Source organism: Anolis sagrei, chromosome X (assembly GCF_037176765.1).
Source record: "Anolis sagrei isolate rAnoSag1 chromosome X, rAnoSag1.mat, whole genome shotgun sequence".
NCBI classification, from domain to species: Eukaryota; Metazoa; Chordata; class Lepidosauria; order Squamata; family Dactyloidae; genus Anolis; species Anolis sagrei.
The window spans coordinates 19,466,244-19,490,667 of NC_090034.1; the positions used below are offsets into that span (position 1 = coordinate 19,466,244).

At 43.2% G+C, this 24,424-nt stretch overlaps 1 protein-coding gene across 2 annotated transcripts in view; it reads right to left on the reverse strand.

The window, feature by feature from the left end:
• Nucleotides 1-24,424, reverse strand: part of SEC14L5 (SEC14 like lipid binding 5) — a 59,297-nt gene that overhangs the window by 23,062 nt on the left and 11,811 nt on the right. For both annotated transcript variants that reach the window (XM_060786578.2, XM_060786579.2), the window contains 4 exons: nucleotides 21,698-21,833; nucleotides 18,672-18,747; nucleotides 2,064-2,213; nucleotides 1,086-1,217 (listed from right to left, as the gene is read on the reverse strand). In XM_060786578.2, the coding sequence (XP_060642561.2) occupies nucleotides 1,086-1,217; nucleotides 2,064-2,213; nucleotides 18,672-18,734 (345 nt within the window). In that variant the 5' untranslated portion in view covers nucleotides 18,735-18,747; nucleotides 21,698-21,833. The remainder of the gene's footprint in view (nucleotides 1-1,085; nucleotides 1,218-2,063; nucleotides 2,214-18,671; nucleotides 18,748-21,697; nucleotides 21,834-24,424) is intronic.

The following is a 24,424-nucleotide window of genomic DNA, read 5'->3' on the forward strand; positions in this document are numbered from 1 at the left end:
GATTGTGAAATATTTTGTTTTGGAACAATGAAGAGAATGTGTTTAACACAAAATGTTCATATATGTACACCAGAGCAAGAACACCTCTGACCTTAAACACAGCAAGCAGTTTATTAAAGAATATAAGGAAGCGAAGCAGTGAAATTAGCAAAAATAGTAAAGTTTCAAAGCAAAGGTAAGTCCATGAGCTTCAGGGCAAAATTAGATCCATAGGTATAAAAATCCATGAAACAGGCACAAGAATCCATGAAACAAGTCAGCATGAAAACTCCAATACACAAATAAGGAGCTTGGCAAAAACTTGGTACATGAAACTAAGAACACTTGAAAAGCAAGACCGTGATAAAATTCCAACATTGACCCAACTGAGGCAACTCTTTTCCATGAATCAATATAAAGGTTTTCCGGATCCAAAAAGCAAAAGGAATGCATTTCTCTTGACCTTACCACCAGATAAAGGTTTCTTATCTCTCTTTTCCTGTAAACAAACTGATCTTCTTTATGCTTGAGCACTCTGTCTCTGTTTACAAAAGCCTTGCTTTCTATCTACACTCTCATTAACTTGACTCTCATTAACTTCTGCACCTGACGAATCATCTTCAGACAGTTGCTCTGAGAAAGACTGTGAAGGGCCTCACCCAGGAATGTGACCTTGTGAATCTTCATGTGGCAGCTTCATGAGACAAGCCTCTTGTCTGAGCTTAACTCAGGCCCAGGCAAACCCGCATCCCCATTGTCAACAGACTCAAGCCCACCATCAGGAACATCATCCCCATCATGAACATCAGACACAATCACAGGCCGACATACAACAACTTATTTATTTTCAAACCATTATAGAACTATATTTAGAAAAAAACTAGTTAGTTTTCCCAGAATTTGTAAAATAGCCCTCACTTATAAAGACTGTCACAGCTAATAATCCTACCAAATAAGGCACAAATCTAGATAACAAAAACCTGTATTCTAACATCTGCCTAAAAACTATTAACAACAAAAGATGACGACTACAAAGCCCAGCATACTGCAAACCAATAGATTGCCAACAACATAAGAGAAGGAGATTTGGTAGAGAGAACACTTACTGAGTAGCTACAGGTCTCCAGCACCATGACCCGACTGGCAAATGTCTCATTATGAGCCTCAATAAGGAGAGTCCTCTCTTTCCAGTTCACTGTGTTTTTCTGTATGAAGAAGACATACTCTACACCAGCAATCTGAAAAAGAAGAAATAAGAACAGCATGCTGTCGTAGCCTGGTCAGAGTCTAAGTGCTCAGAAGATGAGGAAGAGGATACTGTGATAGATTCGGAGGGCCTAGAGGAGGATGAAAGTGGCCTGGAGAGAGTTGTTGTGGAATCTTCTGGCAGTTCCCATGAGACTGGAGAAAGTCATATCCGTTCTCATGAGAATCTGCCAGAAGTGCAGGCGGAAAGAAGTGGGGGAGACTAATGTTTGTCCAGATCCAGGCGCTTGGAACTTTGGAGTCAGAGCATACAACAGAGACAGACTTGCTTTTCCCAGCGGCTTAGAGATAAGGAGAGGAAAAGTAAGTGTGTGAGGAATGATGTCATGGGAGGGATTGAGACCTTTTAAGTGGTTTTCTGCTGGTGTAATTCTTTGTGAGAGCAGCATTGTATTCAGGGGAACAGCTCTCAGTTCCTGGTCCTACATTTGTGTATCCAAGTATTCTAGTTTCTAAGTTTGTTCCTGGTTCTAGTTTCATGTGTGGCATAGGTTGCCTGCATTTATGCTATCATGTTTATGGCTATATCTGGGGATTGACTCTTGAGACTAATTTGAAAGGATTTTAGAATCTTGGCTATCTTGGAAATAACTTTTTGAGCTTTGATTCTCCTTTTTAGATTTGCTTGTTTTTATATATACTCTTCTCTTAATAAACTTTTACTTACTGGATTACCTGGACAGAACGTGGTTTGTGGTAAAAAGGTGTTTTGGGGCTCTAGTGCAACACATGCAAGGAAACGCGTGATCAAGGGACATTGTAAGGTCCAAAATTTTACAAAGCAACAACAAATGCCTATATGAGGTCTTAACTCTTACCTTCTTCAGCAATCGAGGCACATCCACATTTAATTTGCAACTTCGCTCAATGATATGAAGGGCTCCATCATCACTCTTGGATTCCCGAAGAATCTCACTACCCAGGAAAACCGGGATCTCGGGGCAAGTGGGGAAGCGTTTTTCATAAGCCTGAGGAACAGACACATGGTCAGTACTAGAAGGGTCATCCTTTTCTGCTGCTGCAGTAGATGAAATAACAGTTTCCATGTCCGAGAAGCACTGGATCCCGTTCACTGCAGGGTAAAACAATACACTATCTCTAGGAATGATTGTGGAGTAAAAAAAAAAGGCCTCTCCACTGCAGAGCCTTTGTTGCATTGTTTATCACCATGGTGGCGCAAAGGATTAAACCACTAAGGTGCTGAACTTGCTGACTGGAAGGTAGGCAGTTCAAATCTTTGGGATGAAGTGAGTTCCCGCTGTTAGCCCCAGCTTCTGCCAAACTAGCAGTTTGAAAACATGCAAATGTGAGTAGCTCAATAAGTACTGCCTTGGTGGGAAGGTTAACGGCGCTCCATGCAGTCATGCTGGCCACATGGCATTGGAAGCATCTACGGGCAACGCTGGCTCTTCGCCTTAGAAATGGAGATGAGCTCCACTCCCCAAAGCCGGAGATGAGCACCACCCCTCAGAGCTGGAAGGGGAAGCCTTTACCTTTACCTGTGTTTCGTTGTTTCTAGGTATTGAAAGTTTGCCTTTGTGGGTGGTTGTAGGTTTTTCAGGCTGTATGACCATGTTCCAGAAGCATTCTCTCCTGACATTTCACCTGTATCTATGGCAGGCATCCTCAGAGGTTGTGAGGTCTTTGTGTTTGTGTATGCTGGAATCTGCCCTGGGTCCTCTTGGGGAGATAGGGCAAAATATAAATGAATTATTATGATTATGATTATTATATAAAACTTTCTGTATGAAAGGAACTATCTCAGTGTTGGACATTGAGCAAAGTTTTAGGGAGCCTGGAACTAGACCCAGATCTGGAACAGCAAACTTGTCTGTCATACTAATATTTCCATGCTAGTACTACTTCATTGCCTCTTCCTTCACCTTTCTACTGTATTCCAATTGAATGTATTCATAAACCAAGCACTTCTTCTGCCATGGAATTTCTAAGACCAAGGAAATGGAACCCTCCAAATATTTTATGAGAGTCATCTCTCCATATCTGTGGTTTTGACTTTTGCAGATTTGCTTGTTCACAGATTTGATTGAAACCATTCTCTCCAGTATCACTCAAGCCATGCTGGAAGACCTAGAAATATCTAAAGAGAACACCTTTCTAGGAATTTCCAATGCAATTCTAAGGTTTGCTCCCAGAAGGAGTTGACTGGAGAATCTCTAGAACAGCCGCGACCCCTTAATACAGTTCCTCATGACCCCCAACCATAAAATTATTTTCGTTGTTATTTCATAACTGTTATTTTGCTACTGTTCTGAATCATAATGTAAATATCTGAAATGTAGGATGTATTTTCATTCACTGCACCAAATTTGGCACAAATACCTGATATGCCCAAATTTGAATACTGGTGGGGTTGGGGGGAATTGATTTTGTCATTTGGGAGTTGTAGTTCCTGGGATTTATAGTTAACATACAATCAAAGAGCATTCTGAACTCCATCAAGGATGGAATTGAACCACACTTGGCACACAGAACTTCCATGACTAACAGAAAATACTGGAAAAGTTGGTGGGCATTGTCCTTGAGTTTTGGAGTTGTAGTTCGCCTACATCCAGAAAGCACTGTGGACTCAAACAATGAGAGATCTGGACCAAACTTGGCATGAATACTCAATATGCCATAATACGAAAACTGGTGGAGTTTGGGAAACACAGTCCTTGACATTTGGGAGTTGTAGTTTCTGTGATTTATAGTTCACCTACAATCAAAGAGCATTCTGAACCCCACCAATGATAGAATTGGGCCAAATTTCCCACACATCACCCACATGACCAACAGAAAATATCATGTTTTCTTTGGCGACCCCTCTGACACCCCCTCGTGACCCCTCCAGGGGTCCCGACTCCCAGGTTGAGAAACACTGTGCTAGAAATTCCCAGAGAAATGTCCTCTTAAAGAAACAGCAATTCCTTTACTCATGGTTTTTTACTTTCATGTTTTGTTTTGTTTTTCGTGTCAGGAGCGATTTGAGAAACTGCAAGTCACTTCTGGTGTCCGAGAATTAGCCATCTGCAAGGACGTTGCCCAGAGGACGCCTGGATGTGTTACCATCCTGTGGAGACTTATCTCATGTCCCTACATGGGAAGCTGGAGCTGACAGGGCTCATCCCACTCCCCAGACTCGAACTGCTGACCTTTCAGTCAGCAGTCCTGCCGGCACAAGAGTTTAACCCATTGCACCATCAGTGTCTCCTACTTTCATGGGGTTCCTGGGCCCCTAACCTCAGTGAATGTGGCGGGATGCTTGTACTATCTCCTTCATGTCTACTATAGTTTCTTACCACTTTGGGGACAATCTGACAGAGTGAAGCAGGAATAAAACATGAGGAAGTTTCAAGGACAGAAAACTGGGCAAAGTTTTTTGGCAGGGAAAGCACAAGTTCAGGCAAAGGGAACAATTAGTTTGCAAAAACAATACCTGCATCATTTGGTGATTGACAGCTTCAGGGTGCCAGAAAGTACTGCAAGAATATATTATCAAAATGGAAGCTGGGTCAGCACTTTCTAGCCACAACTTTGCATCTCCCCAAAGGTTGGGAAATTTCATTCCAAGGAATCAAAGTGTCCAGTTTTCCATGCTTGAAAGAGGACCCGATATCAAAGGCTTCTCTCTTACATGACACCACGTTAGCCGGCCGGTTGGAGACAGGCGCTCGCAGGATCATTATAGCCGCCTTCTTCAACAGGCAGTGGCCTAGCTTGAACCCAGCTTTTTTTTCTATTTGCAAGACCATATTATTGCAGCACATGGTGATCAGGCTGCAAGCATTAACACGAAGGAAAAGTTTATGGCTGAATGCAGATCCTAGGCACAGTGTGCATATGGATATCTTTACTCGACACAGTCATGTCAGAGCGCTCTTCCAAAGTCCTTATTTAAGGAAACAATTCCAAACTGAAAGGTTACAAGTGCAGCCATGTGAATTTTAAAAAATGCCCATTTGTCAATAAGAGGAAATGTTTAACTGTATATGTCATGAAGCTGTATATGCTCCATAGATCCCCACGCAGTGCAGTGCAACCCCCTTACCCATGGATTTGGCCCAAATCTAGCTAACTATCTACCTATCTATCTCTATCTCTATTTCTCTATCCATCCCATTCAGAAGTACTTGTGAGTCTGAAGTGCTTGGAGGCAAGTGAGAATGTTGCAATTGGCCATCATGATTAGCATTTAATGGCCTTGCAGCTTCAACCAGCCAGGCTTTGAAGCTGCAAGGTCATTAAGTGCTAATTAAGCTGGACAATTGCAGCATTCAAACTTGCCTCAAGTAGATAAGAGTTCTTTCTCCCACCCTGGACATTCCACAGATATATAACCCCATTAGCCTAGTTTCCAACAGACCACCCAATCTCTGAGGATGCCTGCCAAAGATGTGGGCAAAATGTCAGGAGAGAATGTTTCTGGAACATGGACATACAGCCCAGAAAAGTTACAGAAACCCACCGTGATAAGCACTGAATGGCGTATCAATGCTTATCAATGGCACTGTAGACTCGCCCAACCAGAGAAGTCAGCCATAGCAGAGCACCTGATGAACCAACCTGGACACAGGATATTATTTGAGAACACAGAAATGCTGGACCACTCTCACAACCACCATGTCAGGCTACACAGAGAAGACACTGAAATCCACAAGCATGTGGACAATTTGAACAAAAAGGATGAAACCATGAAAATGAACAAAATCTGGCTCCCAGGATTTTAAAAACTCTAAAATAAGGACAGTAAATAAACAGCAACACTTAAAAATACAGTGGAATTCCAAACAGGAAACAATCAGGGCCAGCTAACACCTCCCAACAAAGAATCCTCAGGCAGAAAGCAGCCAGGCTTTGAACCTGCAAGGCCATTAAATGCTAATCAAGGTGTTCAATTGCAACATTCACACTTGTCTCAAGCAGACAAGAGTTCTTTCTCTCAGGCTTTGAAGCTGCAAGGCCATTAAATGCTAATCAAGGTGACCAATTGCAACATACACACTTGCCTCAAGCAGACAAGAGCTCTTTCTCCCAGGCTTTGAAGCTGCTAGGCCATTAAATACTAATCATAGTGGCCAACTGCAACATTCAAGAGTTATTTCTCCCACCCTGATATTCCACAGATATATAAAACCCCACTTGCCTAGTTTCCAACAGATCTCACAACAGGTTCTTGTGGGTTTTTTCGGGCTATAGGGCCATGTTCTAGAGGCATTTCTCCTGACGTTTCGCCTGCATCTATGGCAAGCATCCTCAGAGGTAGTGAGGTCTGTTGGAATTAGGACAATGGGTTTATATATCTGTGGAATGGCTGGGGTGGGGCAAAGGAGCTCTTCTCTGCGGAGAAAGGTGTGAATGTTTCAACTGACCACCTTCATTAGCATTTGAGGATGCTTGCCATAGATGCAGGCGAAACGTCAGGAGAAATGCCTCTAGAACATGGCCCTATAGCCCGAAAAAACCCACAAGAACCTAGTGATTCCAGCCATGAAAGCCTTCGACAAGATCTCACAACCTCTGAGGATACCTGCCACAGATGTAGGCGAAACATCGGGAGATAATGTTTCTGGAACATGAGCATACAGCCCGGAAAACTCACAGCAACCTGTGATTCCAGCCATGAAATCCTTTGATAACACAAAGCCTTTGACAACACACTCCTCAGAAGTGTTTGTGCGCTTTTCTAGGAGTGCATCTACACTGTAAAATTAGTACAGTTTGATCCCACTTTAATTTCCATGGCTCAGTGCTATGGAATCATGGGAGTTGTAGTTTTACAGTCTCTTTAGCTTCCTCTACCAATGAGTGCTGGTGCCTTACCAAACTCCAACTCCCATTATTCCATAGCATTGAGCCCTGGCAGCTAAAGTAATGTCAAATTGCAGAAATTCAGCTATTGCAGATGTGCCCTATGTCCTCCAGTGCAATCCTATGGTTTGTTCCTGACTCACATATGGTCATAACATATTTGCTATTATCTACAGCAGTGGTTCTCAACCTGGGGACCCCAGATGTTTCTGGCCTACAACTCCCAGAAATCCCAGCCAGTTTACCAGCTGTTATGATTTTTGGGAGTTGAAGGCCAAAAACATCTGGGGACCCCAGGTTGAGAACCACTGATCTACGGTTTCCGGTGTCTTATAATAAACGTTGCTGTTGTTCATTCGTTCAATCATTTTCGACTCTTCGTGACCTCATGGAGCAGCCCACACCAGAGGTCCCTGTTGGCTGTCACCACCCCCAGCTCCTTCAAGATCAATCCAGTCACTTCAAGGATGCCATCCATCCATCTTGCCCTTGGTAGGCCCCTCTTCCTTTTTCCTTCCATTTTCCCCAGCATAACTGTCTTCTCTAAGCTTTCCTTTCTTCTCATAATAAACATACCCCCTGTGAATTCAGGGGTTGTGCTGTATGTAATATTGTGCTCATCATACAGGAACTTTGGGAACTTTCCATGATTGTATAACAGGGTTAACCTAACTGGAAACGACCCTGTTGAATGACACAGTCTCCAAACCCGGCACAAATGGAAGCAGCTTATTATTTTTGTTTAATTCCAACTGTAGTGTAATACTAAAAGTATAGAAACCAGATTAAAATAGCACTGCGCTGTTTGAGGTTAGTTTTCAGTGGAGTTTTTCTTGCAAAGGAAGCCCTGACATCAACCTTCTCGTCACATTCCCACAATATCAGCCACAGGACGATGTGGGCTTCCGCTGGGTACTATTTATGCATAATATATGACAACCACCATGAATCCTCGCCCTATTTCTGTGTTGCACAGCAAATATAAATTGGGAAGGAAGCATATTAGAGTCAAGAAGAGGAGACGTTGTTGCTCGTATTCCTGACATTTCTATGAAACTAAATACACATGGGCCCCAGGAGTGAGCATAAGTAAAGTAAAGGTTTCCCCTTACATTAAGTCCAGTCGTGTCCTACTCTGGGGGTTAGAGCTCATCTCAATTTCTAAGCCGAAGAGTCGGCGTCATCTGTAGACACCTCCAAGGTCATGTGGCCAGCACGACTGCATGGCACACTGTTAGCTTCCCACAGAAGCTATTGATCTACTTACATTTGCATGTTTTCGAACTGCTAGCTTGGCAGAAGCTGGGGCTAATAGCTGGAGCTCAACCTGCTCCCCGGATCTGAACTGCCAGCCTTTTGGTCAGCAAGTTAAGCAGCTCAGTTTTTTAACCCACTGTGCAACCAGGGGCCTAGGAGTGACCATACACATATACTAAACAGATGAAAAATTGCAGTAATTGACTGAAATAAGGAACTATTTTAAAAACAACGACAAAGGCATGTTCAGAAGCCCCTTCGCATACCATATTCTGGTCAGTTTTGGGACTGTTTCCTTTGTATTTTTGTTGATTTTGTTAGTTAGTCCTTTAAAGAAACTGAAAAATTGGGAGGCAGTTGCATGTGAGATGCAATGTGCATGATTGGATTCCCTTATCTATATTTAACTATACCAGTGAGGGCAAAGATTATCATATACATAAAGCCCCCATATTAGCACGAAATATGTTCCCGGCCAGACTGTGGTTACGTAAAACCATGGATGTGAACAAGCCACACAATTCTATAGCAACCGATAAGTAAAACCGAAGTTATGGGTTCTGTGGTTACAGGGACCATACTGTATTCTTTTTTGCATATTCAATGAGAAAGGATCAATAAACACTCCTACCCTGACTTATAATGCTATAGAATATATCAAGCCACCCCTTAGCGACGGCACATTCACATACTGCCAAGTCCCATTGCAGATATATTTCTGATGTGGCTTGGAGAGCCAGCGGTCATTTCCATCCAAGGATATTATGAACCATTTGCTGCTAGAGATAAATTGGTCCAGAGCTCAGTCCAACCTCTTCAACTCATCTTCCGAAACCTGTTCGATGAGCCGCAGTCTTTAAACTGCTTTGAGGGGATTCTGGACATTCAGAAGCAACTCCTTTTGCTGGAGGGAAATGGAGGAAAGCACAGTTTGGGAAAGCAAAGGGCTGTCATGTTATTGCGCCGATCGGGGTTACTTAGAATCTGACTCGAGAAAATGTTAGATTTAAACATCTATGTATGATGAAGTAGCCATTTCAAGAAACTGGATTATGTTTGACCTAAATACAGCAAGATTCTTTTCCTAGGATGCGCCCATACATTGCCAGGAGACGTGCAGAGACGATGACGAGGAGGAAAAGGGAACAAATCCTTAAAATAAGTCAGCCCAACAGAAAAAGCAAAATGCTTATATATCACCAAAAAAAATCACTAGCCTATATACACCAAAGTATGCGAGTGATTGCTGCCCCCCTGCTTTCATTCCTTCTTTCTCTTTCGATCCTCGTAGACCTTTCCCCCTTCCTTTCCTTCTCTACCTCCTTCTCCATCCCCTTCTTTTTTTTCTTTCTTTCTTTCCTTCCTTCCTTCCCCGGCCCTTCCTCCCTTCTCCAGCTCTGAGAGGGCCGTCTCACAACATGACTTTCCCTCCCTTCCTCTATTCTTTCCCTCCTTCTCAATTTCTTTCCCTTCTTTTTCTCTTTCTTTCTTTCTTTCTTTCTTTCTTTCCCTCCCCTTTCTCCCTTCTCCAGCTCTGAGAGGGCCATCTCACATGACTTTCCCCCTTCTCTTCCTTCCTCCATTATTTCCCTCCTTCCTTCTGCCCTTTCTTTCCTCCCTTTCTTCTCCATTCTCTTTCCCTTCTTTTTCTCGTGCTTTCTTTCTTTCTTTCCCCTCCCCTTTTTCCCTTCCCCAGCTCTGAGAGGGCCATCTTACATTACTTTGCCTCTTCCCTCCCTTCCGCCATTATTTCCCCCCTTCATTTTGCCCTTTCTTTCCTCCCTTCCTTTTCTTCTCCAGTCTCATTCTCTTCTTTTTCTCTCGCTTTCTTCCCTTCCCTCCCCTTTTTCCCTTCCCCAGCTCTGAGAGGGCCATCTTACATTACTTTGCCCCTTCTTTCCCTTCCGCCATTATTTCCTTTTGCCCTTTCTTTTGCCCTTTCTTTCCTCCCTTCCTATCTTCTCCATTCTCTTTTCCTTCTTTTTCTCTTGCTTTCTTTCTTCCCTTCCTTTTCCATTTCTCTTCCCATTCTTCTTCTCTTGCTTTCTTTTCTTCCTTTTCTACCTTCTCCAGCTCTGAGAGGGCCTACCTCACAATGTCTCTGTATGACGCTTTCTTTCCTTCCTCCCTTTCCCTCAAACACATGTCATATTTCTCTCCCAGTGACATCATAGAGGGCCACTTCACCTAGCAACATCCTTTGTGGTACAAACAGATAGGAAGACAGACAAATATTGACATACTTTTATATGTAGATAATAATGGGATGGTACAGCATCATTTTAAATCAGAGTTATCTCTCTGGAAAGAAAGTCTTCCCACACGTAGCTTGGCAGTGAGCACAGCATCTCAATTATTTATGGAGTGCATTCTTGATTAACGGTGCTGAAATGTATTGTTCTTGAGACAGCTTTACATTCATGAATAGTATACTTTAAATGCTACTTTAAAAATACCTTTTATTCTATTTTTACTGACAAGATATTAAATTATAAAATATTGCAATTGTTTTGTAAATGTATTTATTCTACTTTATAATGCACTTTTCACAAGGATGACAAATGGAGCTGGTTCCCTTTAAGAAGTGCTCCATGACATCCAATTTATTTGCCCCGAACCACTTCGAAGTGAATTAGGCTCCATTTCATCATGAGCAAAAGCCTCTATGTAATACCATGAGACACCCACATGCTGCCCAACTGCTCTCTCTGCCAATCTCCCTCCGATAGATGCAGTTCACAAGTTTACAGACTGTCTACAATCATACTGAGGCATCGCTACACATGATGCACAAAGGGCAAAATATGCAAAAGTATATCTTTTATTTTGGTTGGTACGGAAATGATCTTAGATAAATCATACTGTATCTCCTTTAAAACGGCAAAATGCGTAATAGCAAGTAATGCATTAATAGAAAACCTATTTTAATCTTTCCTCTATACATTGTAATATGTGTATTTTATAGAAATGTGTTTTAATATTTGTATGTTATTGAATGTATTTTATGGTGATGTGTTTTAACAATGTTGCTGTTGTTCATAATAACAGAAATAATAATAATAAGAATAGTGGTAATAATAATTATAATTATAATTATTTTATTTTATTTTTTTGTCGTGTCAGGACAACCAGTCAAATTATATTACATTTCTAACAGAACAAAGCAAACAAACAGACAAAATACAAAATTTGTGAGTTTGGTAGTTGGTTAAATGTCCTTTGACCAGTATCTGGCCACTTGGAGTGCTTCTGGTGTTGCTGCAAGAAGGTCCTCCATGGTGCATGTGGCAGGGCTCAGGTTGCATTGCAGCAAGTGGTCAGTGGTTTGCTCCTCTCCACACTCGCATGTCATGGATTCCACTTTGTAGCCCCATTTCTGAAGGTTGGCTCTGCATCTCGTGGTGCCAGAGCGCAGTCTGTTCAGCGCCTTCCAAGTCGCCCAGTCCTCTGTGTGCCCAGGGGGAGTCTCTCATTTGGTATCAGCCATTGGTTGAGGTTCTGGGTTTGAGCCTGCCACTTTTGGACTCTTGCTTGCTGAGGTGTTCCAGTGAGTGTCTCTGTAGATCTTAGAACTATTTCTAGATTTAAGTCGTTGACGTGCTGGCTGATACCCAAACAGGGGATGAGCTGGAGATGTCTCTGCCTTGGTCCTTTCACTATTGGCTGCTACTTCCCAGTGGATGTCAGGTGGTGCAATACCGGCTAAGCAGTGTAATTTCTCCAGTGGTGTAGGGCACAGACACCCCGTGATAATGCGGCATGTCTCATTAAGAGCCACATCCACTGTTTTAGTGTGGTGAGATGTGTTCCACACTGGGCATGCATACTTAGCAGCAGAGTAGCACAGCGCAAGGGCAGATGTCTTCACTGTATCTGGTTGTGATCCCCAGGTTGTGCCAGTCAGCTTTCGTATGATATTGTTTCTAGCACCCACTTTTTGCTTGATGTTTAGGCAGTGCTTCTTGTAGGTCAGAGCACGGTCCAAAGTGACTCCCAGGTATTTGGGTGTGCTGCAATGCTCCAGTGGGATTCCTTCCCAGGTGATCCTCAGAGCTCGGGATGCTTCTCTGTTCTTGAGATGAAAGACACATGTCTGTGTTTTGGATGGGTTGGGGATCAGCTGGTTTTCCCTGTAATAGGCAGTAAGAGCACCTAGATCTTTGGAGAGCTTCTGTTCAACCATCTCAAAGCTCCCTGCTTGAGCGGTAATGGCACGATCATCAGCATAGATGAAACTCTCTGTCCCTTCTGGCAGTGGCTGGTCATTTGTGTAGATGTTGAACATGGATGAAGCAAGCACGCTCCCCTGAGGCAGGCCGTTCTTCTGTTTCCGCCATCTGCTTCTCTGACCCTGGAACTCAACAAAGAAGCTCCTGTTTTGTAGCAGGTTTCCTATGAGGCGGGTGAGGTGGTAGTCCTTTGTGATATTATACATTTTTTTCAGGAGGAGGCGGTGGTTCACAGTATCATAGGCTGCTGACAAGTCTATGAAGACAGCTCCTGTGATCTGCTGCCTTTCAAAGCCATCTTCTATGTGCTGAGTCAGGTTCAACACTTGTGATGTGCAGCTTTTGCCTTTTCTGAAGCCAGCTTGCTGTGGGATCAGACATGGGTCTATTTTTTCCGTAATTCTATGCAAAATAAGTCTCTCCAGAACTTTGTAGAGGTGGCACAACAGGGAGATTGGTCTGTAGCTTTTTGGGTCATTGCGGTCTTTGCCTGGCTTCAAGATGGCGATGACTCTTGCTTTCCTCCAGATTTTGGGGATCTGACAGGATGCAGTGCAGTTGTTCATCAGCTCCAGCAGCCAGCGCCTTGCTTTTGGACCAAAGTTCTTGATTTGTTCCATCCGTAGATCATCCAGGCCAGCTGCTTTGCCATTTTTACATTTATTGAGAGCCAAGTCCAATTCAGTAGATGTAAAGGGTTCGTGAAGGTTGTTGTTCTCAATCTCTGGTTGTCTGGCTTTTGGTTTCTTTCCTACTTTGGTGGCAAAGTTGGGTTTCCCATTCTTCAAGAGTTGGTGTGCTATCTGGTCTGCCTTTATGTTGGCATGGGTATTAGTTTATGAGGGGTCGTTGCTCAACCGTCTCAGCAGCCTCCACGCCTTCTGGCTGCTCCTGCCCATGTCGACCTCTGTGATCAGTTTGATCCACTGTTCTTTCTTGGCTTCAGAGATGGAGGACACAATGCTCTGCGCTGCCTGAAGGGTTTGCTCACTAAATGGGTCTTTGTTGTGGAGCCTGTAATAGTTTTCCAACAAGGCAGCTGTTTCAGGGGTAATGCCCTGGAGGTAGTGGGTTCTGCAGCCTCTTGGTATGGAGGCCAGTTAGCAGGTTTTCATGATTTCAATAAAATGCTCGTATTCCTCAGGGATTGGCGCGGCCGATGTGATCATGTCATCTAACATGTCTGAGAATTTAGTCCAATCTGCCTTTCTGAAGTTGAATCTTCATTTAAATCGAACTTCCTGAGACCTTATAGTTGGGAACAGTTGGCATACTATTGGTCGGTGCTGTGTGTTTGGGATTGGTGGTCTCACTAGTTTGGTGCATTGCTGTACGATGCCGTCGCTCACAAATAGGAGGTCTGGGTTATAACTTCGGTGCCATCTCCCGCTGTTGTAGGATGGTGGGAGCTTGCTATCATGAATGAGTGATAGTCTGTGCAGTTCAGACCAGGAGAGGACAGCCTCTCCATTTTCATCCTCTTGGGCATAACCCCATACGTGGCTATGGCTGTTGAAGTCACCAATTACTACTGCCCTTTGGTGCTTATCAAAATTCTCGGGGGAGGAGAAGCAGAACTCTTCATTTGGGGGCTTGTACACAGAGGTGATGGTGATGTTATTAAGCTCTACAGTTATAACCTCGATATTGTTTTCTTCAGTGTTGTGGGCACTGCTGACTTGGAGGCCTGGTTTGACAAAGACGGCACTTCCATACTGCGCATGTGGTCTTTCCGCTACTAAGACCATTCCTGGAACTTTGGGTCGTTTCTGTTGTTCATCCCTGTGTGTTTCTTGGACACACAGCACATCGCATTTCTTATCTCGGCACAGTTCATAGAGCAGTTGCTCTTTGGCAGCTGACATGCCTTGGATGTTGATTGAGATTATTGTCATGGTTGGTCCTGAAAAGGACCGTTGGTTGTTTTGCTTGCTTGCTTGCATGCTGGTTGCTTCTGTGGCGAGAGAATCAGCCGTCTACGAAGACGTTGCCCAGGGGATGCTCAGATGTCTTGCAATCCTGCGAGGAGGCTTCTCTCATGTCCCCCATAATAATAATATCCTAGAAAAGTTTGTGGTCTACCAAACCTCCATTCATGGATAATCTATGACTACTGTATTTTAATCTTTGTTCCATGCATATATGTGGGTTTTTTTTTAAAAAAAACAGAAATGTATTTTTGCATTTCATTGAATGCATTTTATGATGATGTGTGTGTTTAACTGTGTTGTTGTTAAAACAGCCAGGCTTTGAAGTTGCAAGGCCATTAAATGCTAATCAAGGTGGCCAACTGCAACATTCACATTTGCCTCAAGCAAACAAGAGCTCTTTTTCCCACCCTGGACATTCTACAGACATATAAACAGACCTCACAACCTCTGAGGATGCCTGCCATACATGTGGGCGAAATTTCAGGAAAGAATGCTTCTAGAACATGGCCATACAGCCCAGAAAACTCACAGCAACCCACCTTGACAAGCATTGAATGACTGCTTCCTGCCTGGGGGAATCCTTTGTTGAGAGGAGTTAGCTGGCTCTGATTGTTTCATGTCAAGAATCCCTCCCTTTTTTAGTGTTGCTCTTTATTTACTGCCCCGATGTCTGTGGTGGAGTACCCATTGGCCTGTAGTATCCAGTTTAGGGGTTCAGTTCACCTTAGAGGAGGTAGGGTTCACGGATTCTTTTTGCACAGTCTGCTTGGGCTTTAATTGTGCTTTTTTTACTTGGGTGATGGTTGGAGTTTTTATGTAGGTATCTATCAGTGTATGTAGTTTTACTGTAAATTGTGTGGCCCAATTGTTGATTAGGTTTGTGGATGATTAGGATATCTAGAGAAGACAGTTTTCCTTCATTTTCTTTTTCAATGGTAAATTAAATGAACTGGACCACTGCAACACCTACCATGCCAGACTACACAGAGAAGCCATTGAAATCCACCAGCATGTGGACAATTTGAACAGAAAGGAGAAAACAATGAAAATGAACAAAATCTGACTACCAGTATTTTAAAAACCTCTAAAATCAGGACAGTAAATAAAGAAAAACACTAAAAAAGGGGGAATTCCTGACATGAAATAACCAGGGCCAGCTAACACCTCCTAACAAAGGATTCCTCCAGGCAGGAAGCAGCCATTCAATGCTTATCGGGGTGGCAAATTGCAACATTCACACTTGCCTCCAACTGACAAGAGTTCTTTCTCCTATCCTGGTCATTATTCCACAGGCATATAAACCTCACTTGTCTAGTTTCCAACAGACCTCACAACCTCTGAAGATGCCTGCCATAGATGTAGGTGAAATGTCAGGAGAGAATGCTTCTGGAACATGGTCATACAGGTCGGAAAGCTCATAGCAACCCCGTGATTCCAGCCATGAAAGCCTTCGACAACTCATTGTGCTGTTGTTATTATAATTATTATTGATAATAACAACAACAACAACAACAATAATAATAAAGGTTTGTGACCCACCAAACATCCATTTCTAGGTTCTACATGTTCAATTAAACAAAGAGTCTCCATAAAATGAGATGCAACCCAGTCACACACCCACAACAACACAAAATGCATCAATGTTTAGCCTTTAGGAGATCTGTAAAAACACAGACAACAGATTTATCTAGAGGCATCCCTCCTTTATGAGCAGGCAGTTTGCTGACAAGCAGCTGACATCAGCCATCTGTGTGATCCAGCAAAATGAAAGCTTAATGAAGCTGAAATGCACATAGGTGCCCCTTCCATTTCCAAAGGCCTCTGAGTCCAGGAGCAAATATTCCAAAGAGGGAAGGCAGAACAGGCCCCGTCTCTGGAAGAATCCAAATGGACTTGGACGCAACCACAGCTGGCCTGACTATCCCATGAAACCAGATCTCATCTACCCAACTGCTTTTCCCCTTTGCGGGGAATGTCAAAAAGAGCAGGCTCCACCGGTAAAGCTCCCCGACGCCGAATGCTGCAAGCTGCTGCTCGCAAGGGACACGGAGTGCACGGCATTCCTCTCGGACGCACCAAGGCAAGCCCGATCATTCTGGTACAGGAGATGGATAGCATAAGCAGAGCAGACTTAGCTACCATTGTCTTTGCAAGGCATCCATCACAGTTCTCCTCCCAGCCTAATTTGCAACAAGATCTGCAGTAAGCTGCAAAATTCACAGCAAATATGTACAGGAAACAGACTTGGAGGGAGTCAGATATTGATGCTTCCTGCTCTCAGAGCACAAACATGGACCATATACAAGGCCAGGTGAAGGTGGGAACAGAGACAGTGGGTTCTTGGAGTGCCCTAGGGCACATGTGCCAAATGCAAAGCTCCCGGGTCTGAATCCAGCTAACCGTGTCATGTAATTTTATGTGGCCCTCCTCCAGATGCTGGACTCCGACTCCTATATTCCACATCATTAGATCCCATGTCTACAGCTGATAGGAGTTAGGATACAGTAACATCTGGAAGGCTGATGTTGATTCCGTCGAGTCAGGTTAGTGGTGTTGAATTTAGATGCAAGGCTTGTGGTTATGATGTCTGACATTCAAGTGTCCTTTAACCTTTTCCCAACCTCAGAGCCATGAGTGCTGTTGGGTTGCCATTCCCATCATTCCAGTCTGGAAGTGATGGGAGTTGTTGTTCAATAACAACTGGGTAAAAGCTAAAAAGTACCGACCACAATGTAAAAAATTATAGTTGGCCCTCTCTATCCACGGAGTCTCTGTTTATGAACAGCCTTTTGAAGGCAACCAGAAGCCTGAACTGGCCCTCCATGAAAATGACTGTAAGACCCGTACCCTAGAGTTTGATTTCATTATGCCCAGGGGCACCAAAATCCAAGGGTGCTCAAGTCCCATTATATCCAACTGCCCGATACAATGATAAAATCAAGGTGAGTTTTTCAGAATGTTTACAAAAATGTTTCCAAGTCATGGATGGTTGAATCCATGGATACAGAATCCATGGACACAGAAGGCCGATTGTCCTGCTAATTCTATTTAAGCAAGGGGGTATATCTATAACTACAACTACTCCCCAAAACAGAGATTTCCAATAATTTCATGTTAGTGACACATATGCATCATTTTGCAACACAGTAATTCAGTTTCATTAGCAAACCAGATGTTCAACCAACCCCTTGTAAGAGATACAGACACATACATACATTGTAATAACGAGAGAGATGGGGGGAGCACAATATATCTCGTAAAAGCCTTTAATTTCTATTTCTAAAAATGTATGATTTGTAAGATAACACATTCAAAATATTTTTGTCACTTTTTGCTACGTTTGCGCAACATACCTACATGCTGCTGCTGACACACAAACGTGTCAAGGCACACTGTTTGGAGAGCTCTACCCCAAAGCCATTACTGTTCACATCACCAAAAGACACACAACATGTTCTCCATTGGATCTGGATGGGAAAATCCAATAAGCAGCCACATTTTCAAAGGTCACCATTTTCACAAGACCCCGACCACAAGGCAAGAGCTGGGAATCCATTTGTACTGTACTTACCTTTTAACATTCCTTTCTAAAAAATCAATCTAGTTCAACAACAAATCGGTACAGAACCAGTGAACTAACCAAATTGTTTGTCATTGATCTCTGATTGAATGATGGATGGGCACACAATGAAAGAAACCAATCCTAATTGATACCACAGATGTTTATTTATTTTTTTGCAGGGGGAGCCTTTCCTGATTTGCAAATGTGCATATCTTAGCACTGAGTAAAGGTAAAGGTTTCCCCTTGACATTAAGTCGAGTCAACTCCAACTCTGGGGGATTAGTGATCATCATAATTTCTAAGATGTAGAGCCGGCATTTTCCATACACACCTCCAAGGTCATGTGGCCAGCATGATGGAATGGAGCGCCGTTACCTTCCTGTCAAAGCGGTACCTATTGATCAACTTACATTTGCATGTTTTCGAACTGCTGGGTTGGCAGAAGCTGGAGCTAACAATGGGAGCTCATCCTGTCTGTGGATTCGGACCACCGACCTTCTGATCAGCAAGTTCTGCAGCTTAGCAGTTTAACCTGCTGCGCCACTGCAGCTCCCTAGCACTGAGTAGCAAACACAAATTGAAGTCTTTTCATTTTTTTGTGGGGGAAGCAAAGAGAGAAGTGGAAATATGAATACTTACCGCCATGACGAGCTCAAAGGGGTATTTGTAGACTCGAACAGGAGATTGATATTTCTGCACCATTTTTACTTTATACCTGCAATGAAAGAGCACAGCAGCCTTTTTGAGCAACCTATATACCCAACTTCATTGAGTAAGCCTTAACCATCCATGTTGGTTTGCAATACAACGGATGATCTTCACTTGGAGATCAAAACTAGGAAAAAAACAGAACCAGAGGCTCCAAAACGATGGCTTGGACCTCTCATACGAATGCCCAAGAAGCTCTGTTGGTACCACCTCTGTATCCCCTTCCCTTTATCTGGGATTTGATGTCATCGTGTCCCCATGCTGAGACATTTTCCTTTTCATGTTAAAGAGTTCTTGACACCATCAACATTTTGCCGTTGTGCCCAACTGTGCTGACTAATTTGATTTTGAAGCAGCATAAAGACAAATCTAAGTGGAGGAGAGCATACTTTGCACAATGTTCTCGGCATACAGTTGAGAAAATTACACCGTTGTTAGGAGTGAGTCAACGCTAAAGCAGCTACCTTGCCGGGAACACAAAAAGGCCGGTGGGATTTACAACACCCATCTCGGGCCCTTCATTTATCTCAACCACTGGGATTTCTCCTTCTGCCACCCCCAGGCACTTTAAAAATCCGTACATGACATGCCAAAAAACAAGAATCCCGAACAATGGCAAACCCACTCTTACAAAAAGCCATTGAGCTGCTCCCTGCAAACTCTGTAGGAGGTGCTGCCTCCGCTGTTCTGGAAGCTTAAAGAAGCTGAAAGTTCAGAAGGCTAAACTCCTCCAAAGTTCTGGGATGGAAAGGGGAGAGATCTCAAAAGTAGGGTCACTCGAAGGTCAACAGTGGGACAAAGTTCTGATAAAAGGGAGTCAAAGATGGAAACATTAAGGGATTCTAGGGGGACAACTTAGGTTGGATCTACATTGTAATCCACTTTGAGAATGCAAATTAAATGCGTTGAAATGAGTTATATGAGTCTACACTGCCATGTAATCCAGCTCAATGAAGTTAATCTGCATTCTAAAACTAGATTACAGTATTTTCACTTTAAGAACAGACAAACATCTCAAGCTCTGAGGATCACCTAGGAAGAAATCCCACTGGGGCATTGCAACACACCCAAATACCTGGGAGCCACTCTGGACCGTGCTCTGACTTACAAGAAGCATTGCTTGAATATCAAGCAAAAAGTGTGTGCTAGAAATAATATCATACGAAAGCTGACTGGCACAACCTGGAGATCACAACCACACACAGTGAAGACATCTGTCCTTGCGCTTTGCTACTCTGCTGCTGAGTATGCATGCCCAGTGTGGAATACATATCACCATGTTAAAACAGTGGATGTGACTCTTAATGAGACATGCCGCATTATCACAGGATGTCTGCACCCTACACCACTGGAGAAATTATACTGTTTAGGCGATATTGCACCACCTGATATCCATCGAGAAGTAGTAGCCAATAATGAAAGGGCCAAGGCCGTGACATCTCCGGCCCATCCTCTGTTCAGATATCAGCCAGCAAGCCAATGACTTAAATCAAGAAATAGTTTCCTAAGATCTACAGAGATACTCAAGAAACACCTCAGCAAGCGAGAGTCCAAAAGTGGCAAACGAAAACCCACAACCTCAATCAGTGGCTATTTATTTATCGTGTCAGTAGCAACCAGGGGGACATGAGAGAAGCCTCCTCGCAGGATTGCAAGACATCCAGGCGTCCCCTGGGCAACGTCTTCGTAGACGGCTGATTCTCTCACTCCAGAAGCGACCAGAAGCAACTTGCAGCATGCCATCAAGCAAGCAAAACAACCAACGGATCTTTTCAGGACCAACCATGACAATAATCTCAATCAACATCCAAGGCATGTCAGCTGCCAAAGAGCAACTGCTCTATGAACTGTGCCGAGATAAGAAATGCGATGTGCTGTGTGTCCAAGAAACACACAGAGATGAACAACAGAAACAACCCAAAGTTCCAGGAATGGTCTTAGTAGCGGAAAGACCACATGCACAGTATGGAAGTGCCGTCTTTGTCAAATCAGTGGCTGATACTGGATGAGAAACTCCCCCCCCTGGGCACATAAAAGCCTGGATGATTTGGAAGGTGCTGAACAGACTGCGCTCTGACACCACGGGATGCAGAGCTAGCCTTAAGAAATGTGGCTACAAAGTGGAGTCCACAACATGCGAGTGTGGAGAAAAGCAAACTACTGCCGACCTACTACAATGCAACCTGAGCCCTGACACATGCACAATGGAGGACCTTCTCGCAGCAACACCAGAGGCATTCCAAGTGGCCAGCTTCTGGTCAAAGGACACTTAATAGAATGCCAAGTTTTTAACTTTGTGGTTTTAATATATTATAGCTGTATTCTCAGTTTGCTTCTGACATGATAAATAAATAATACAGTATATGGCAATGCCGATCTAGTTATACAGACATTCAGGAAATAATCCTCTAAAAAGTGATCTATTCTTTGATGAAATCTCACAATTAAGATCTCATGTGAAGCAGAAGGAAAACCTGGCCAGTGAACAAACTGAATTATTATTATTATTATTATTATTAGAAACACAACAAGATGAGTCCACATCAAACAAGATCACTCTGCTCGCTGTTGTATTGGATCACACGTCAGACACTTCCCAGTGTCTAGGACTGTGTGATGTATTGGTGAATAACAGGTGCAGATTCCAGTAGGGCAGCCTTTTGCAGCTGGCAGATGGTAATTTTGTTAGCATCAATTGTGTTTAAGTGCAGGCCAAGGTCTGCTGATCATTATTTTTACTATTACTATTATTATTTTGTTACCTACCCCTCCTTGTGACTTGAGATGTGATACAACATGATTAATACAGAAAGAGAAAACACAGCAGTATTAAAATACATATAGCAAGATACACACAGGTAAAATTCAGGTTAAAATTTGCACGTTTAAACCGCTTGGGTCGGCATGATCTCTGGAAGAGACAGATATTTAATTATGTGTTAAACTATTAAATATACCTGAGATTTTGAAATTGCTTGCATCAATCTGCAGTTTTCAGAACTTGTTTTAATACTTCCAGTCCACTAAACGGCCATCTGAAAAGGCTTCAGTCCTGGGTAAATGTTATCACTGGTGCAACAGCGGTAGATATATCTACAAGACAGAATATAGGAAACCAGGGTTGTTAATATCTAACAGGATGGAGTCAAGCAGCAGAAAGCTTTGCTGAGATCACGTAACAGCCATCCGAGCCACAAGGCAAAGCTGTAATTGTGACACCTTGGAGTCTCAGAGTCAAGCACGAGCAAAGGGGATGCATCCCAGCTCCAAAACAAATTTAAACTGCGGCTTTCACTTTGCACTCACTGTCCTCTAAGAAAGTCATACCATCTTCTGCAGAAGAATTAGGGATCTAAAAGGCTTCCATACAAAAAAGAAACCCCAAAGAAACAGTGTTTGCTGAAATTGATGGAAAGATACAAGCAACAGGATTGTCTCTTACCTTACTTTGGGACAGATGAGTTGTATATAATGTATACAGTTCAAATGATCATGTAAAAGTTTTGTTATAGATGCATTATTGATCACAGGCAAAGCTCTCTTTTTCATACACACAGATGGGAATAATGAATAGGAGTAAATCTGCTGGATGTGTTGTAACATGTGTTGTGGCATGCGGCTACAGCTTTCGAGAAATGATCAATATATCCCTTGAAAAGAAACCAATTTCTTTTGGCCACAGACATATTGTGTCATCCAGGCCTCGTGTTTGTAATGTATTTCCAGCCCAGGTAAATAGACCCTTGTGGCCTCTAAAGGCCTAGTAAGAGAAAACCATCAACAAGAGATTTAGGAAGAAGGCTCATCTCCATATTGAAAAACATATTAAAACAACATGCCTGTTGACTGTCCATTCTTGTAAACTGGAAAAGCCGGACTCTTCTTAGGTTGACGGCTGCACTCATGCATCCAATTTCCTAGCCGCTCGTCTCCAGTTTAGCCTTCAGTTCAGCAAGGCTGATGGCAGTATTCCAAACTCTAAGGTAAAGGTAAAGGTAGTCCCCTGACATTAAGTCCAGTCATGTCTGACTCTGGGGTGTGGTGCTCATCTCCATTTCTAAGCCGAAGAGCCAGCGTTGTCCATAGACACCTCCAAGGTCATGTGGCCGGCATGACTGCATGGAGCGCCGTTACCTTCCCGCCGGAGCGGTACCTATTGATCTACTCACATTTGCATGTTTTCTAACTGCTAGGTTGGCAGAAGCTAGGGCTGACAGCGGAAGCTCACGCCGCTCCCCGGAATCGAACCTGCGACCTTTCAATCAACAAGCTCAGCAGCTCAGTGCTTTAACCCACTGCACCACCGGGGGCTCCCCAAACTCTATAGCAGTGTTTTTCAACCTTCCTAATTCTGCGACCCCTTAATAGAGTTCCTCATGTTGTGGTGACCCTCAACCATAACATTATTTTCATTGCTACTTCATAACTGTCATTTTGCTACTGATATGCAAGATGTATTTTCATTCACTGAACCAAATGTGGCACAAATAACCAGCAATGCCCAAATTTGAATACTGGTGGGGGTGGGGGTTGATTTTGTCATTTAGGAGTTGTAGTTGCTGGGATATATAGTTCACCTGTAATCAAAGAGAATTCTGAACTCCACAAATGATGAAATTTAACCAAACATGGCACATAAAACTCCCACGGCCAACAGAAAATACTGGAAGGGTTTGATGGGCATTGACCTTGAGTTTTGGAGTTGTAGTTCACCTACATCCAGTGAGCATTGTGGACTCAAACAATGATGGATCTAGACCAAACTTGGCACAGATAACACAAAATGCCCAAATGTGGACACCGGTGGAGTTTTGGAAAAATAGACCTTGACATTTGGGAGTTGTAGTTCCTGGGATTTATAGTTCACCTACAATCAAAGAGCATTCTCAACCCCGCCAATGATAAAATTGGGCCAAACTTCCCACAAAGAATTCCTATGACTAACAGAAAATAGTGTTTTTTTCTGATGATCTTTGGTGACCCCTCTAACACCCCCTTGCGACTCTCCCCCCAGGGGTCCCGACCCCCAGGTTGAGAGAAACATTGCTCTATAGGGACCCAATATGGGAAGTTTTTATTCACATCAAAAGCATGAAATCTCCTGCCTTGACATGTTCAAGAGAGTCTCATCAGTTAGCTCTAGAGCTTTCCCTTTAGGAAAAAAGAAAAGAGATGTCCATAATGGCCAATGTATTTTGTGAAAGAGCCGTTTGAGCTTGTCACTCATTCCCATCCTGAAGGCTTGATGCCTCCACACCCTTACTCTGCTTCCCTAAGGCCGAAGGCTTTGTCTTCCTCCATCTTTAAACATCTAAAGGCAAAGCTATGAGTTCTCCCCTTTCCCCTGTGTCTTGGCCCTTGTACACGTTTTTAAAAGCATTTGAGAGCCCCATGGTACCAAAATGACAACAGCAAGTGGAAATCCCACCAATTTATGGCCCAAATCCTGTTGCAGCACTATCCTATCATTTAAATAGTTGCACAAGGAATTCAATTTTGTATCATAAATGTGCACAAATGTGCAGTTAATTGTTCCACTAGTATGTGCAGACCTGTCCCACACTCATTGATGTGAAAAATTGGGGATTATTATTATTATAAAAATCATCATCATCATCATGCAAGGGGTGATCTCAAAGCTATGATATCCACTGCTCAACTGAATTATAGAGTTGGAAGAGATC